Raw genomic sequence first — 11,896 nt, 5'->3', positions numbered from 1 at the left:
CAATGAGGGGCCCCCAGACACCCCACCCCTCTCTTTTTCCCACTTACCTTTGAGGCTAGGGCCCTTTCCTTTCATGAGTAGTCACCTCCTCCCTCTGGCTCACAGAGGTAGGCCCGAACATGCCTGCCCCTCTCTGGGCTCACCCTCATCTCTCACTCCTCTTGGGTATCTTTTCCTCCCTCCACTTCCTCTCTGGTTTCCCTGGACAGTGGGGACAGGCTGTTGGGGCCTGGACAGGCCAGAGGGAAAACACTGAGGGTCTCGCTAGCCCAGCCACCATGCAGGCCCTCCAGGGTGGGAATGGAATTGGCCGAGGACCCACAGAGCCAGGTATAGGAGGGGGTAGGCCAGGCTGGAAGGAAAGCAGGGGACACAAACTGCCATTCTTTTCTGCCTGTCCCTCCTCATCTAGAATTCTGTTGCCCTGGGTAGACGTTGGTTTTTGCTAGGGACATCAGCGGGACTGTCCAAACAATAGGGCATGCAAGATCCACATCTTGGGGTGTTGTGTGAGTTCCTGTCCTCTCCAGGGGGCTGGGAAGCAGTGTGAGTCTGGGAGAGGTGTGTGTGTGCAGTCCTGGATGGGTGGAGGAGGACTCTTGCATGTGAGATTCTATGGGTCCTTGGGTGCGGGTGCCCCTGAGGTTGGATGAGTCTGTAAGTTGGGGCAGGGGTGGCAGGGAGAGGCTATGGGAAAGCCTGAGATTAGGGGCATGCAGGGAGAGGCTATGGGAGAGCCTGAGTGGATACCCGCATGAGTACAAGTTAGAGGCCTGGCAGGAGGATTCCGGGATGACCCGCCCAGCACCGCCTCCCTCGCCCTCCCCCAGGCACCCACTACCTGCGAGGCGTGAACAATGCCCGGCAGCCCTGGCACAGCGCCGAGGGCCGGCTGCAATACAGGTTGCGGCCAGCGAACCCCACCGAGGAGGGCCTGGCCAGCCTGCACAGCGTGCTGTTCCGCAAGCAGCCCTTCCTGTGGCGGGCGGCGCTGCTCTACTACACCATCTACCGAGCGGCACACTTGTCTTTCCGCCAGCTCTTCCAGGACCTGGCGCGCTACGTGCAGGACACAGACGTGCGCTGGGAGTACTGCGTGCGCGCCAAACGCGGCCAGACCGACACCTCGCTGCCGGGTAGGTACCCATTTGAGGAGTACCCTGAGCTGGGGCAGGGGCGGGGGTGGCTTCAGGTGTAGAGGCTCATGGCCCTCCCATGCCCACAGGATGCTTCAGCAAAGACCAGGTGTACTTGGATGGCATCGTGCGCATTCTGCGACACCGCCAGACCATCGATTTCCCGCTGCTGGCCTCGCTGGGCAAGGTGAGTGGCCACGGGCCTTCCGAGGTTCCAGCCAGCTCTCCTCATGGCAGTATTCCCTGAGCCTCTGATGGGTGCTTGACTGAAGGCTGGTGCCAGGCCTCTCTGGTAGGTGGAGGTGAGCACAGGAGGTGAAATGACAGCCTGGCAGGTGCTTGGCCCAGCCTGCAGGTGTGTGTGTGTGTGTGTGTGTGTGTGTGTGTGTGTGTGGTGTGTGTGTAGATCCTGCATCACTCCAGACCAAAGGAGCAGTCAGGAAGGCTGGAGATGGAGGCTGGAGAAATGGCCAGGGACCAAGTCCCTAGCACTGGGTATCTGTGCCAAGCTGAGAAAGGTAAACTGCAGGTAAACTGCATCTGAAGCAATAGGGACTCAGAGGAGCTTTAAGCAAGTTGTGGCTGGATGTCAGATGGGAGGTGGATTGAGAGAGAGAGAGAGACCTAGGAAAGGGAATGGGGGGAGGGAGGCCTTTCTAATCACTCCTGCAGAACTGATGGTGTCTGGCCTAACCCAGCAGTGGCCATGCAGTTGGAGAGGGAGGGCAGGCTGGGGAGCTCTTCAGAGAGTGGGATCCCTTGAGCTCAGTGGCCACCCTGAGTGGGAGGGTGACAGGTCCCAGCCCCCTCCCTGGAATCTGACCTAGAGGGCTGTCAGGAGAGTGCCTGGCATAATCTGACACCTAAGAATTCAGTGTTGGCTATAGGGAGTCTGAGGTACCTGTGGGCTGTCTGGGAGAAAGTGTTCAAAGGCAATTGGGGGAGCTAGGCTAGAGACAGGAGTGGGGTTGTAGGGCACAGATGATAAAAGAAGGTGTTAAGAGAAAGAGCAAACACCCAGGACTGTGCCTGGGGATACATAACATTGGGAATGGGTCAGCAGGAGACAGGGAGGAGTTCCAGGAGCACGGGGCAATAAACCATTGGTAGAGAGCTGGGACCAGCCACCTGAAAGCCAGGGCCTCTGCCTACCCCTCAGCCCAGCTTCCTCCCTGCAGGTGTCCTATGAGGATGTAGATTACCTGCGGCCCTATGGGGTGCTGAACAATACTCGGGTGCCCCACTTCATGCAGGACCTGGAGCGCTACCGGCAGCAGCTGGAGCACATCATGGCCACCAACCGGCTGGACGAAGCAGAGTTGGGCCGCCTGCTGCCTAACTGATACTGGTTGGGGGCTCTAGACCATCCCCCTGAACAGGAAGAGGGCTGCTCTGTGCTTCCACAGCCTGGGTGTTTCTTGGGGAAGCTGAGGGGACAGGAGCATCTCAGGAGGGAGGAGTGGCAACATCCGTGGGTGTGTGTTCCCTGCTAGCCTCCCCGGACCTGGAGGCCAGCAGCAGCATGTTGAGCAAACAGTGTGCCCTCCTGCCTCTGTCTGTTGAGCAGAGGGGAAGCCTGGGGGCAGCAGGGAAGTTGAGCATGGATGGGGATGGGGGATGGTTTGGGAGTAGAAACTTGTTCTTGCATGAGATGACTTTGGGTATCTGCGTACTCCAGTCTCCCCTCCCCCACCCGGCCCCTTGGTGCTCCTTCAGCTTTCACGCTGTCTACCTCTCACTGGGTCCTGGTGGGGGTCTCCCTTCTTCTGGGGTGATTACCTGAGCCTGGGGTCTTGGCTTTCACACAGACTCAAGGGACAAGGGTCCTAGTAGGTAGAGACCCAGCTGGGCTGGGATGTGCTTTCCAGCATTTTGCCTCTCCCACTGCATGTATTTATTCCCTATTGATGTGCTCTCCTTCCTGGGGCTGGAGGCAGCAGCTTCTGAAGGTTCAGGGACAGGCTCCTCTGGAAGGCACCCACTGTGCCTAGCCCCCATCCCAGCACACGGGCGCACACGCGCACACGCACACACACACACACACACACACACAGTCCTTCAGGCCCTGTGAGCTGAGCCCGAGAGTTCACCAGGCCCTGCCCCTACCCCCACCCCCTCCTCAGGCCTCTGTTGTCCTCGTCTTTGTCCACACCCTCACAGCTGGTCTCTGACAGAGGTTGGCATAGCCTGGCAGCAGCCATAATCAAGCCTGAGGGGCAGACACCTACCTGTCCCAAATCCTGAGCCCCCCCTGGACCAGGAGAGGTGTAGAGATGGTGGTTGCTTCCAGTTTCCCCTCAGACTCGCTGTCTGAGGCTGACCCAGGCCCACTCCCACCCTTGGCCTTAGTTTTCTCATCTGTAAAATTTGGAAATGCAGCTGGAAAGCCCTTATTCATTTAGTCAGTGAAATGCACTGAACGCCGTCTGTGTGCCAGTCACTGGTCAAGCCCTCACTGAGCTCCCAGTGCTGAGAGGAGCCAGACAATTAAAACAACAATTACAATAAGCTGTGTGGTCTTTGTCTACCCAAGATCCCTTCCTCTTCCTCTTAATCCCAGGGCCCTCAGCTCGAGCCCTCCCTACGTGGAGAGAATTTCCCCTTCCCTGGCTTTCCGTCCCAGGCCCAGGGGCTTCCATGGAATAGGGCTGGTGACACCACCTGCCCAACTGGTTCAGGAAGATGAAAGGGCCCAAGTCTGGCCCTTGTGTCACTGGACCCCTGGATTTGGGATCTCTAGGGTGCAGCCCGAGCCATTGATGAAATGAGGCTGAGGACTGGGTGCTGGGGCACAGGGCTACTCAGGTCACTGACTCAGAGCACAGGTCCATACCTTTATTCCTGGGCAAAGGGCCCAGACCCACCCTCCACAGTTTATTCACTCCAGCGAATCCTGGGCCAGGTGGAGCCTGGGTGGTAACCCAACCCAGCCAGGCCGGGATCCCTGGTTCCATTGGGCTTGGATGGGGAGTGGCCAGTCAGGGCGCCGGCCCTCAGGAATCTAGAAATGAAGGGGGAAAGTGGTTGGTCAGGTGGGGCCCGCCCACTGCCCCCCGGGGCCACAACCTCCCGCAAACCTGGCACCGGGTTTGGGCAGCCTAACACCTTCAGACGCATCCTCTGCCTCGTAGTCTGGCTCCGGCTCAGGCTCAGGCTCTGGGTCGGGCTCTGGCTCCTGGACCGGCTCTGGCTCAGGTTCTGGCTCTGGCTCCTGGTCCGGCTCCGGCTCGGGTTCTGGTTCCAGTTCAGGTTCTGGTTCTGCCTCTGGCTCCGGATCCGTTTGCGATTCCAACTCGGGTTCAGGCCCTTCAGAGGCCTCAGCTTCTAACTCTGTCTGGGGCCCCTCGGTGGTTCCGGATTGCACTGCCTCGGAGCTCTCAGAAGCCCCGGCCTCCTCACTGTGTGAAGGTCTGGGCAGACCAGGGCATGGGGTCCCTGAGCCGGCTGCCTCCGGTGTCCAGTGGCCAGGGCAAGGAGGGTCGTAGCTGCGATCCCGGTAGCCTGGGGTGGAGGTGGGAGAGTCTCGGGCTCAGTTTACCCCTCTGCGGTTTCCTCCGCACACGCCCACCTCTGGGGGAGACTAGAACTCCGCCCTCGGCACGCCCCGGCTCTGACTTAGGCTCCGCCCCGCGCGCGCTCACCGGGGCCCACGTGCTGCCAGTCCCAGGCGGGGTCGGGCGCGCGCACGGTGCGCTGGGCGCAGCGCAGCAGCTCCTGGCAGGCGGCCTCGCCCTTGCTCTGCACCATCAGCAGCAGGCGGCGCACCCTGCGTTCGGCGTCAGGCAGCGCGTCCAACGCCTCGTACTCCGGCCCGGTGAGCACGCCCCGCGCCAGCAGCGCGTCCAGCAGCAGCCCCGAGTCCGCCTGCAGCGTCTCTACCAGGCGTTTCCGTTCGCGGTCGATCGTCTCTGACGGTCTCTCCTGCGAGTTGCCCATTCTGGGGGGGTCCCTGGGGAGGGGTAGAGAGGGACTGGGGGCCAGGGCTTCCCCGCCCTTGACCTCTCTCCCAGGGCTCCCGTGAACACCGGTGGCTGGGGTCTAAGTTCGCCTTAACCCCCGGCGGCAGCACAGTATGCAGCACCGACTCCGTACTCCAGCCTCTTGGGCCGGTTCAGTCCTGTCTCCTCCTCCGGCTTCTCCTTGGGTCCCTCAACATCGGGTGTGGCCCTCCCCTCCTCAGCTCTCCCCGGACCTTTACTTTCTGACCGCTCTCCCCAACCAGGGCCTCCCTCCTGAGCCCCAGCTGCCTGCAGATGCTGCCGTTTGTTCAGACCCAGTTTATCCAAACGAACTTCTCTTTCCCAAACCCGCTTTCCCGCCTTAACAGGCAAAGATCCCACACCCAGCTTGCAAGTCCTTTCTAGTCTATCTGCTACTTCCACCTCCAGCCTAGACCTCAGAGCGCTGACTCCCCTCCTCACCTAGAGCACAGTGCTGAGATCCTCCCCTGCTCCTTGCACCCACCGGAGAATGGAGAATGACCACACCCCTTATCCTGACCCCGAGATCCATCTTTCAGGGCAGGGCCTGCCCCTGCACCCCCTCACCAAGGCCACTACCATGTTGCAACCCCAATGTGGTCTCATGGCCCTTCCTGGTTCCCTAATCCCTGAACCGAGATACCTGAATTCTCTTCAATCCTAGTTCTGACCAAGATCTCCCAGCATCACCTGCGACCCAGCTGTCTCCCTGCTGCTCTGGGAATGACTCACAGCCATCTCTTGCTTCATCTTGAAGTACCCAGGGCCAAACTCAAAAAAGCTACCAACCATTTATTTTTAAATGCTTGCCGAACTTTTACTGTTTTCCTCCATGCATCACATGAGAGATTGTTTCTACCAAACAGCAGGTGTCAGGCAGAAATGAGTCTGCTGTGTCTACTTATTGATGTCTGAGGACAATGGCCCATCCCTCTTGGATGGCCTGACCCAGCAGCCAGGCCCCTGGCCTTAAGAGGCACAGAGGTCAGGCCCTGGACCACTCCCTCAGCCTATTTCCTCCAGCCTTAGTTTTGTCCACACAGCACCCTCCTGGTCTCATCCTCCCTTTGGGTCCCCTCCTCTACCTCCTTATCAGGTTCTAGGTCTGGAAGAGCAGATTTGGTCCCAGCACCCTCTGGCCTCCCAGGTCTCTCTCTCATGACCACCTGGTGTCATGCTATGCTTCCCTGGTCATATTGAAGCGTCAACCCTTCCCCCAGGTAACTGATCAGAGACTAGGACCACTACCCCTTACCCCTCCTTCTCCATTCATGCCCCACCTGTGACATATGCTGCTATCCCACCTCTCAGCGAGTCTCTATCAGCACCCCCCTCAACCCCACCATCCTCACCTCATCTCCTTTGACAGTCTCTCTGAGTGCCTCTCACTCCCATCTCATCACCCCCACAGCACAGAGATGGTCAACAGCTCTCTGGGGCAGGATTCATTGTCCCCATTTCACAGGTGAGAAGACAGGATCAGAGAGACCAAGGGACAGAACTACAATCTGACTTGCTCCAACCTGAATTACAATGAGGCCTCCTGCCCAGCAGAATGTCAGCCCTAACTACCTGGCCCCTGCTCCCCACTGCCCATCAGAGAGAATTCAGACTATCTGGCCTGGCCACTCCCACCTCCTGGACAGCGAGGCTTCCCCCCACTTTTCCCAACCCTCAGTGCTAGGAGAATTAAGCCCCTGACATCTCTGAACCTTAGTAGATGCTATTCCTTAAGCCTGAAATGCCCTTCCCCTCCCTCCAAGCTGTGGACCCATCCTCCAAGTCTCAATAAATGTCACCTCGTCCACTCCAATGCCTGAGTGTGTGATAGGCGGACTGGTTTCATCTCTTCTCCTGTGTACCCCAGTGAACAGTGTATGCCCTCGGCACGACGCTAGCTGACATCTCTGCACACGGACCCCTACCCTCTTTAGCTGAGGTTTCCAAAGACTGTCCTCCAGGAGCAAGAAGGGAGAGGGGACAGAACCTACGCTTGTACAGGCGCAGAGAGGGAGGAGCAGATCGGACTAGCCCCTCATCCTCCCTCACTCCTAACCAAGTTATTTTTATGTTAGCCTCCTCCTCCCATTGCCAAGTCCTGTCCTTGTAGGCCCTCCCTCTGAGACTCAAAGCTCAGAAGTAAATACTGTACCTAAGTTATGCTGCGGCCAGTCCTTCAAGGGTCACGGCCCGGTCCTTCCCGGGCACCAGGCGGCTCCAAGTTCCAGGCCTGGAGGTGGGGGGGGGGGGGTCTCGGCCCCCCTCCCCACCGGGCTCCGCGGGCTCTTTTGCTCGGGAGCGGGAGTTGTGGGAAACTGCGGGAGCCTTTGGCAGGTGCGACCACAGACTTCCCTTATCTCCCCTCCACCGGGTCCCAGGGTTAGGGTCTCGCCGAGGGGCGGGGCTCAGACCTGGGAGCACTGCCCGTGGGGGCTCGGATTCTACGCGATCTCAGTGTTTCTCCCTCCCCCAGTGGCTCCGTGCGGCCCCACTCACGGGTGGAGCCTTGGCGGGGTAGATGACAAGGCAGAAAGGGCTGGGCGGGGCGGGGGTGGGGTGGGGTGGAAGCAGCAGCTGCCGCGGGGGCGCGGGCGGGGCGGCAGGGCTGCCGGGAACCAAGAGAAATGGGGAGAAAGGGGCCTTCGGGCGCACAGAGCAGCGCTTCGCTCGGGTTCCTACGCGTAGTCCGGCTTCCCTCCCCCTCCTCCGGGCGCGCAGGGCGTCAGCTAGGGCGCAGGTGTGGTTCGCGGGGCCCGGCGCCCACTGTGAGCCTGGCAATTTCCAGGGGCTCCGCTCCCCATCTTCTCGTGGACCCTCTCTACCTACCACAGATGAGGCTCAGAGAGGGGGACCCGCTGACCCAGGACCCCCGGAGCGGATTCATTGCGGAGCTGGGTGTGGCCCCCAAAGCCCCCACTCCCGGAGGTTGCTGTGAGTCTGGGCCGGAGGATCCGGGCCCAAGCAGGAGCAAGCTAGGAGCAAGCTAGGAGCAAGCTAGGATCCGGGCCCAAGCTAGGAGCAGGATGCCGGAGCCTTCCCCGCTCCGGGAGTGAGTTTCTGCATTAAAGCTCTGGGACCTGGACGCTTCTACGAACTGGACGCTTCTACGAACGCAAAATCGCCCCTCCTCCCCCAAGGCCTCTGTGCTCCCTGGTCGGTAGAGAAAAGAGACCAGAAACACAGAAAACAATGCGGTTTATGTGCATAACTGGGAACTGCAGTGGAAGGGGGCCTCCGAGCAGCAGGGTCTTCGCTCAGCCTCCGCCAGGGGGACAGGAAGGCGAGAAAGGCGTGAGGCTGCAGGCAGCCCTCAGCCAGGCTGGCTTCAGACTAGAGTCTCAGGGGGAGGGATCAGCCCCGGGACCCAGGTAGGAGGCCCGGCTCGCAGTGGGCGGGCTCTGAATGGTCACAGCTCCAGGCAGGCTGAGAGCTGGGCCTCCCACAGCCGCCGGGACGTCCAGCAGGAGTGGTGTCCCAAGAGTGGAGTCCTTCCCTAGGAGGAGGGGACAGTGCTCAGCAGGGAAGGGGAGCCTTGCCCATCTTGCCCTCTAGTCCCCTAGAACTTCCATTCTCAACCTCCCCGCTCTCATCCAGTGGTAAGGGGATGGGTGAGGTAAGCAGCTCTAGGGGGCAGCCTAGACTCTCAAAGGATGTCCCTCAAACACAAACTGCCCAGCCCACCCAATCATGGTAGTGCTGGTCAGCCAGGGCCTCCCCCGGGTCCTGGGTCACCACGACCATTACCTGGGCCTGGAGAATTTAACCCCCTGACGGCCAGTTCAGCCTCACTCTTCTCTGGAACCAGGGGCTGCATCTGCAAGGAAGAACCCCACAGAAGCAGCTGCGGAAAGGAGCTAGGGCTCTGGCTGAGAGAACAGCCATGGACTGAAGGGCTTAGCCCAGCAACTCCCAAACCCCTGCCCCCCCCCCACCCCATCTTACCAGGGACAGATCCATGTCCAAGTCCATCAGTGTCCATTCCCGCCCTTGGAGGCTGGGGCCCAGCACCTGGGGGAGCTCTGGGTCAATGGTGCCCCTCCCAGGTTGCACAGCCCCATGTCCTGCTGAAGGCGTACTCACATCCAGGGGCCCTGCAGGCTCCACACTTTCAGGGAGGGCCTGAAGCAGCATTGAAGGCAGCAGACTCTCTGGGCTCCGGCCCCCGCTTTCCAGGCCCAGAGGCCCCCTGTGCACGGAGAACTGCTGTTGGCCTGCAGTACCACTCCCCCTCCATTAGGTTCCAAAGGAACCTGGATACATCGGGGTCTAAATCTGACAATATCTAGAAAGTGGTAGGAGAGGACCCCTCACAGAGGGACACATACGAGTGTCTCTGCCTCCTACCTTTGGCCTGAGGACTGGGTTGTAGAGCTGGGGTCTTGGGATGTGTCCCCTCCCTATGCAATTGCCAATGCCAGTGGTTCTTAAACTGTTGTGTGTTTTACAATCTTTACAACCACCTCAATGGACTCGGTTAAAATGCAGATTCCCGAGCCCTACCACAGAGATGTTTCCACTTTCCAGGACCTCTGATGCTGGTACTCTTATCATTATTATTTTAATCCTCACCCAAGGATATTTTTTCATTGATTTTTAGAGACAGTGGAAGAGAAAGGGAAAGATAGAGAGAAATATCGCCCTGATCAGGGTCTGGGCCCGGGAGGAGCCTGCAACCGAGGTACATGCCCTTGACGGGAATCAAATCCCAGACCTTTCAGTCCATAGGCCGCTCCATCCGCTGAGGCAAACCCGCTAGGGCCTAATGCTGGTACTCTTTAGAGCAGCTCTGAGAAATCAGGTCATCTCACAGTACCCAACATCCTCCTCAGCCACCAGGGGGCAGACAAGGCTGGGAAGTCACAGGGGCCTAGTGAGTGCTGGTCTACCTGCCAAAGTGGCCAACGGGGCTCACAGTCAAGAATAGGTTCTCTGCTCACCTGTCAGGTACCTCCCTGGGCCCCCTTGGTTCAGGCTGTTGGGCACTCCTGGGCCCCTCAGGGCGGAAGCTCCCTTTTCCTTCCAGGATGGCCTGCACCACAGCCACAGGCAGTGGTGGTGGGGCTGTCACACAGAATCCACACTCGTTTGGGGCCAGAGCCTGCCCAGCCTGGCCGTCCACTCCTGGGCTGGCTGGCTCTTCTTTGAGCAATGCCTGGCTGTCGTCCCTGTGCCAGAGAAAAGCTTCAACCAGACCTGGCACTGACCTCTCCCCTACCCCACAGCCATCTGGACTGCCAGGCTCCCCCCCACAGGCTGCCCAGAGGACAGCCCTGTCTGTTTCTCCTACCTCCTGCCACCACTGGAGGGAAGAAGCCTGGTCCCTTCAGGGGCTGGAGAATCTTCCGGGATGTCAGAGATGATGGGTCCCCTGGCCCTGTGAGGAATGCTGAGGCCCAAGGTGGTCTCTGGGAGGGGCTGTAAGTAGATTAGGCCTAACCCTTCACCTCAAGCCACAGGGGAAGCCAGACCCAATTAGCACCCACATGGACCAGGTCTAAGGGGGTAGGTTTGCAGCCCATGCTGGGGAGTCTGGTCTGGGGGTGGGGGTGAGGCTGACCTCCATCTTCTCTTTTTTGGGGGGGAGAAAATGGGGGAAAAAGAATAGGTTCTCCATAAGCCCAGCTGTGCCCTAGGGAAGGAAAGAGAAGCAAAACCTACCGACTGGATAAAGTAGGGGTCCTGCAGGAGGGCACCAGGTAGGGGGCAGGCACTGAATTTGGCCGGTGTTGGGCATGAGCTCCCCTCATCCAGCATCAGGGACCTGTGCAGGTGGCAGGATACAGATTTCAGCTCATGCCCCACAGTCTGCACCACCTCCCTCCCACAGGCCCCAGCAGCCAAGTCAGCAGAGCTGAAGCCTGTTGCCAGGGCATCAGTCACATGCTGAAGGCAGAAGGGGCTCCCCCTAGAGATGGGGGCCCTTTGGGGGTAGAAAGGGGGTAGGAGGGGGCATGGTTTGAACCCCAGACCCTCTGATGTTGGGATGCTTTGGGGGAAAGGGGAAGGGGCTGCTGGAATGGAAATTTGGGGATAAGGTCCTAGAACTGAGGGATCTGAGAGTTGGGTGAAGTTGGGGGGCGAGGGGGAAAGTCCTGCAAGGGGGGTCTTGGGGAGATGCCTTGGGGGGAGGAAGACTGGTATAGAGGGAGAGGGATGAGGACTCCGGAGGAAGGGGTTTCTGGAGGAGGAGGCAGGGAAGGTGCTGGATGGGGGGCAGGGGGCAGGTGGGTGACCCTAGCTTTCTCACTCACAGCTTTCTCTTAGCTCCCGTGTTGCTGGACCCAGCCTGAAGTGGCCCAAAGAGACACTGGATCAGCTGAAGAGGAACAAAGGGTTCATTCACCCTTTGGACCTCGCCCCCAGCCTAACAGGGCACTTTCAGGTGGGGTAGAGGTCTGGCAGAGGGCGTATTTGGGAGGGGGAGAGGGAAGTCAGTCGGTGGGGGAGAGGGATACCTTGCCAACGACCCGGTGCTGCTGGCCCTGGCTCTGCCGCAGTGTCACCACCTCCCTCCATAAGATCTCGTTTTGCCTGGGAGAGGGGGTGGGAAGGGGCTGAGGCGTCTGAGAGTTGTCCCAGTCACCACTCCCCGCAGACTGGCAAGTCCCAGCTCGCAACCACCCGGATGATCATCCACAGAGAACAGAGTTCCACAGCCCTGCCCACTTTGTCTGGATGAAGGCGCCAAGACCCGAGAGAGGAAGGCTGCCCAGAACTTCAGTATCCTCTCACCCAGACTCCCCGCTCCCCTCCCCGTTTCCCGCCCTTCCTTTGCCGCCA

General features: G+C 59.6%; 3 protein-coding genes across 4 annotated transcripts in view; 1 reads left to right on the top strand and 2 right to left on the bottom strand.

Annotated features, from left to right (window-relative positions):
- KIAA0895L (KIAA0895 like) overlaps positions 1 to 3,644 on the top strand; it is a 5,002-nt gene extending 1,358 nt beyond the window's left edge. Inside the window, 3 exon segments of the mRNA XM_023763109.1 lie at positions 831 to 1,136; positions 1,226 to 1,323; positions 2,315 to 3,644. Coding sequence (XP_023618877.1) covers positions 831 to 1,136; positions 1,226 to 1,323; positions 2,315 to 2,479 — 569 coding nt within the window. The 3' untranslated portion in view covers positions 2,480 to 3,644.
- Positions 3,645 to 3,991: 347 nt separating this feature from the next.
- Positions 3,992 to 7,649, bottom strand: NOL3 (nucleolar protein 3). Of its 2 annotated transcripts, XM_006099389.3 has the most exons (4): positions 7,269 to 7,649; positions 4,778 to 5,085; positions 4,242 to 4,637; positions 3,992 to 4,137 (listed from the first exon to the last, which is right to left on the bottom strand). In XM_006099389.3, the coding sequence occupies exons 2-4, from the start codon at positions 5,070 to 5,072 to the stop codon at positions 4,130 to 4,132; spliced, it is 699 nt and encodes a 232-aa protein (XP_006099451.1). In that variant the 5' UTR covers positions 5,073 to 5,085; positions 7,269 to 7,649; the 3' UTR covers positions 3,992 to 4,129. The 2 variants fall into 2 exon arrangements, with proteins under 2 accessions (XP_006099451.1, XP_023618903.1); XM_023763135.1 differs by lacking the exon at positions 7,269 to 7,649 and having other exon boundaries at positions 4,778 to 6,768.
- A 645-nt stretch (positions 7,650 to 8,294) lies between these two features.
- HSF4 (heat shock transcription factor 4) overlaps positions 8,295 to 11,896 on the bottom strand; it is a 5,043-nt gene continuing 1,441 nt past the window's right edge. Inside the window, exons 5-13 of the mRNA XM_006099390.3 lie at positions 11,572 to 11,647; positions 11,368 to 11,432; positions 10,775 to 10,877; positions 10,404 to 10,531; positions 10,054 to 10,281; positions 9,197 to 9,302; positions 9,059 to 9,124; positions 8,861 to 8,930; positions 8,295 to 8,609 (exon numbers count right to left, since the gene is read on the bottom strand). Of these exons, the coding sequence (XP_006099452.1) occupies positions 8,455 to 8,609; positions 8,861 to 8,930; positions 9,059 to 9,124; positions 9,197 to 9,302; positions 10,054 to 10,281; positions 10,404 to 10,531; positions 10,775 to 10,877; positions 11,368 to 11,432; positions 11,572 to 11,647 (997 nt within the window). The 3' untranslated portion in view covers positions 8,295 to 8,454. The remainder of the gene's footprint in view (positions 8,610 to 8,860; positions 8,931 to 9,058; positions 9,125 to 9,196; positions 9,303 to 10,053; positions 10,282 to 10,403; positions 10,532 to 10,774; positions 10,878 to 11,367; positions 11,433 to 11,571; positions 11,648 to 11,896) is intronic.

The sequence above is a fragment of the Myotis lucifugus genome, unplaced genomic scaffold (genome assembly GCF_000147115.1).
Source record: "Myotis lucifugus unplaced genomic scaffold, Myoluc2.0 scaffold_274, whole genome shotgun sequence".
Taxonomy (NCBI): domain Eukaryota; kingdom Metazoa; phylum Chordata; class Mammalia; order Chiroptera; family Vespertilionidae; genus Myotis; species Myotis lucifugus.
The sequence above is the reverse complement of the archived record's forward strand: the minus strand, read 5'-3'. Positions and strand labels throughout refer to the sequence as shown.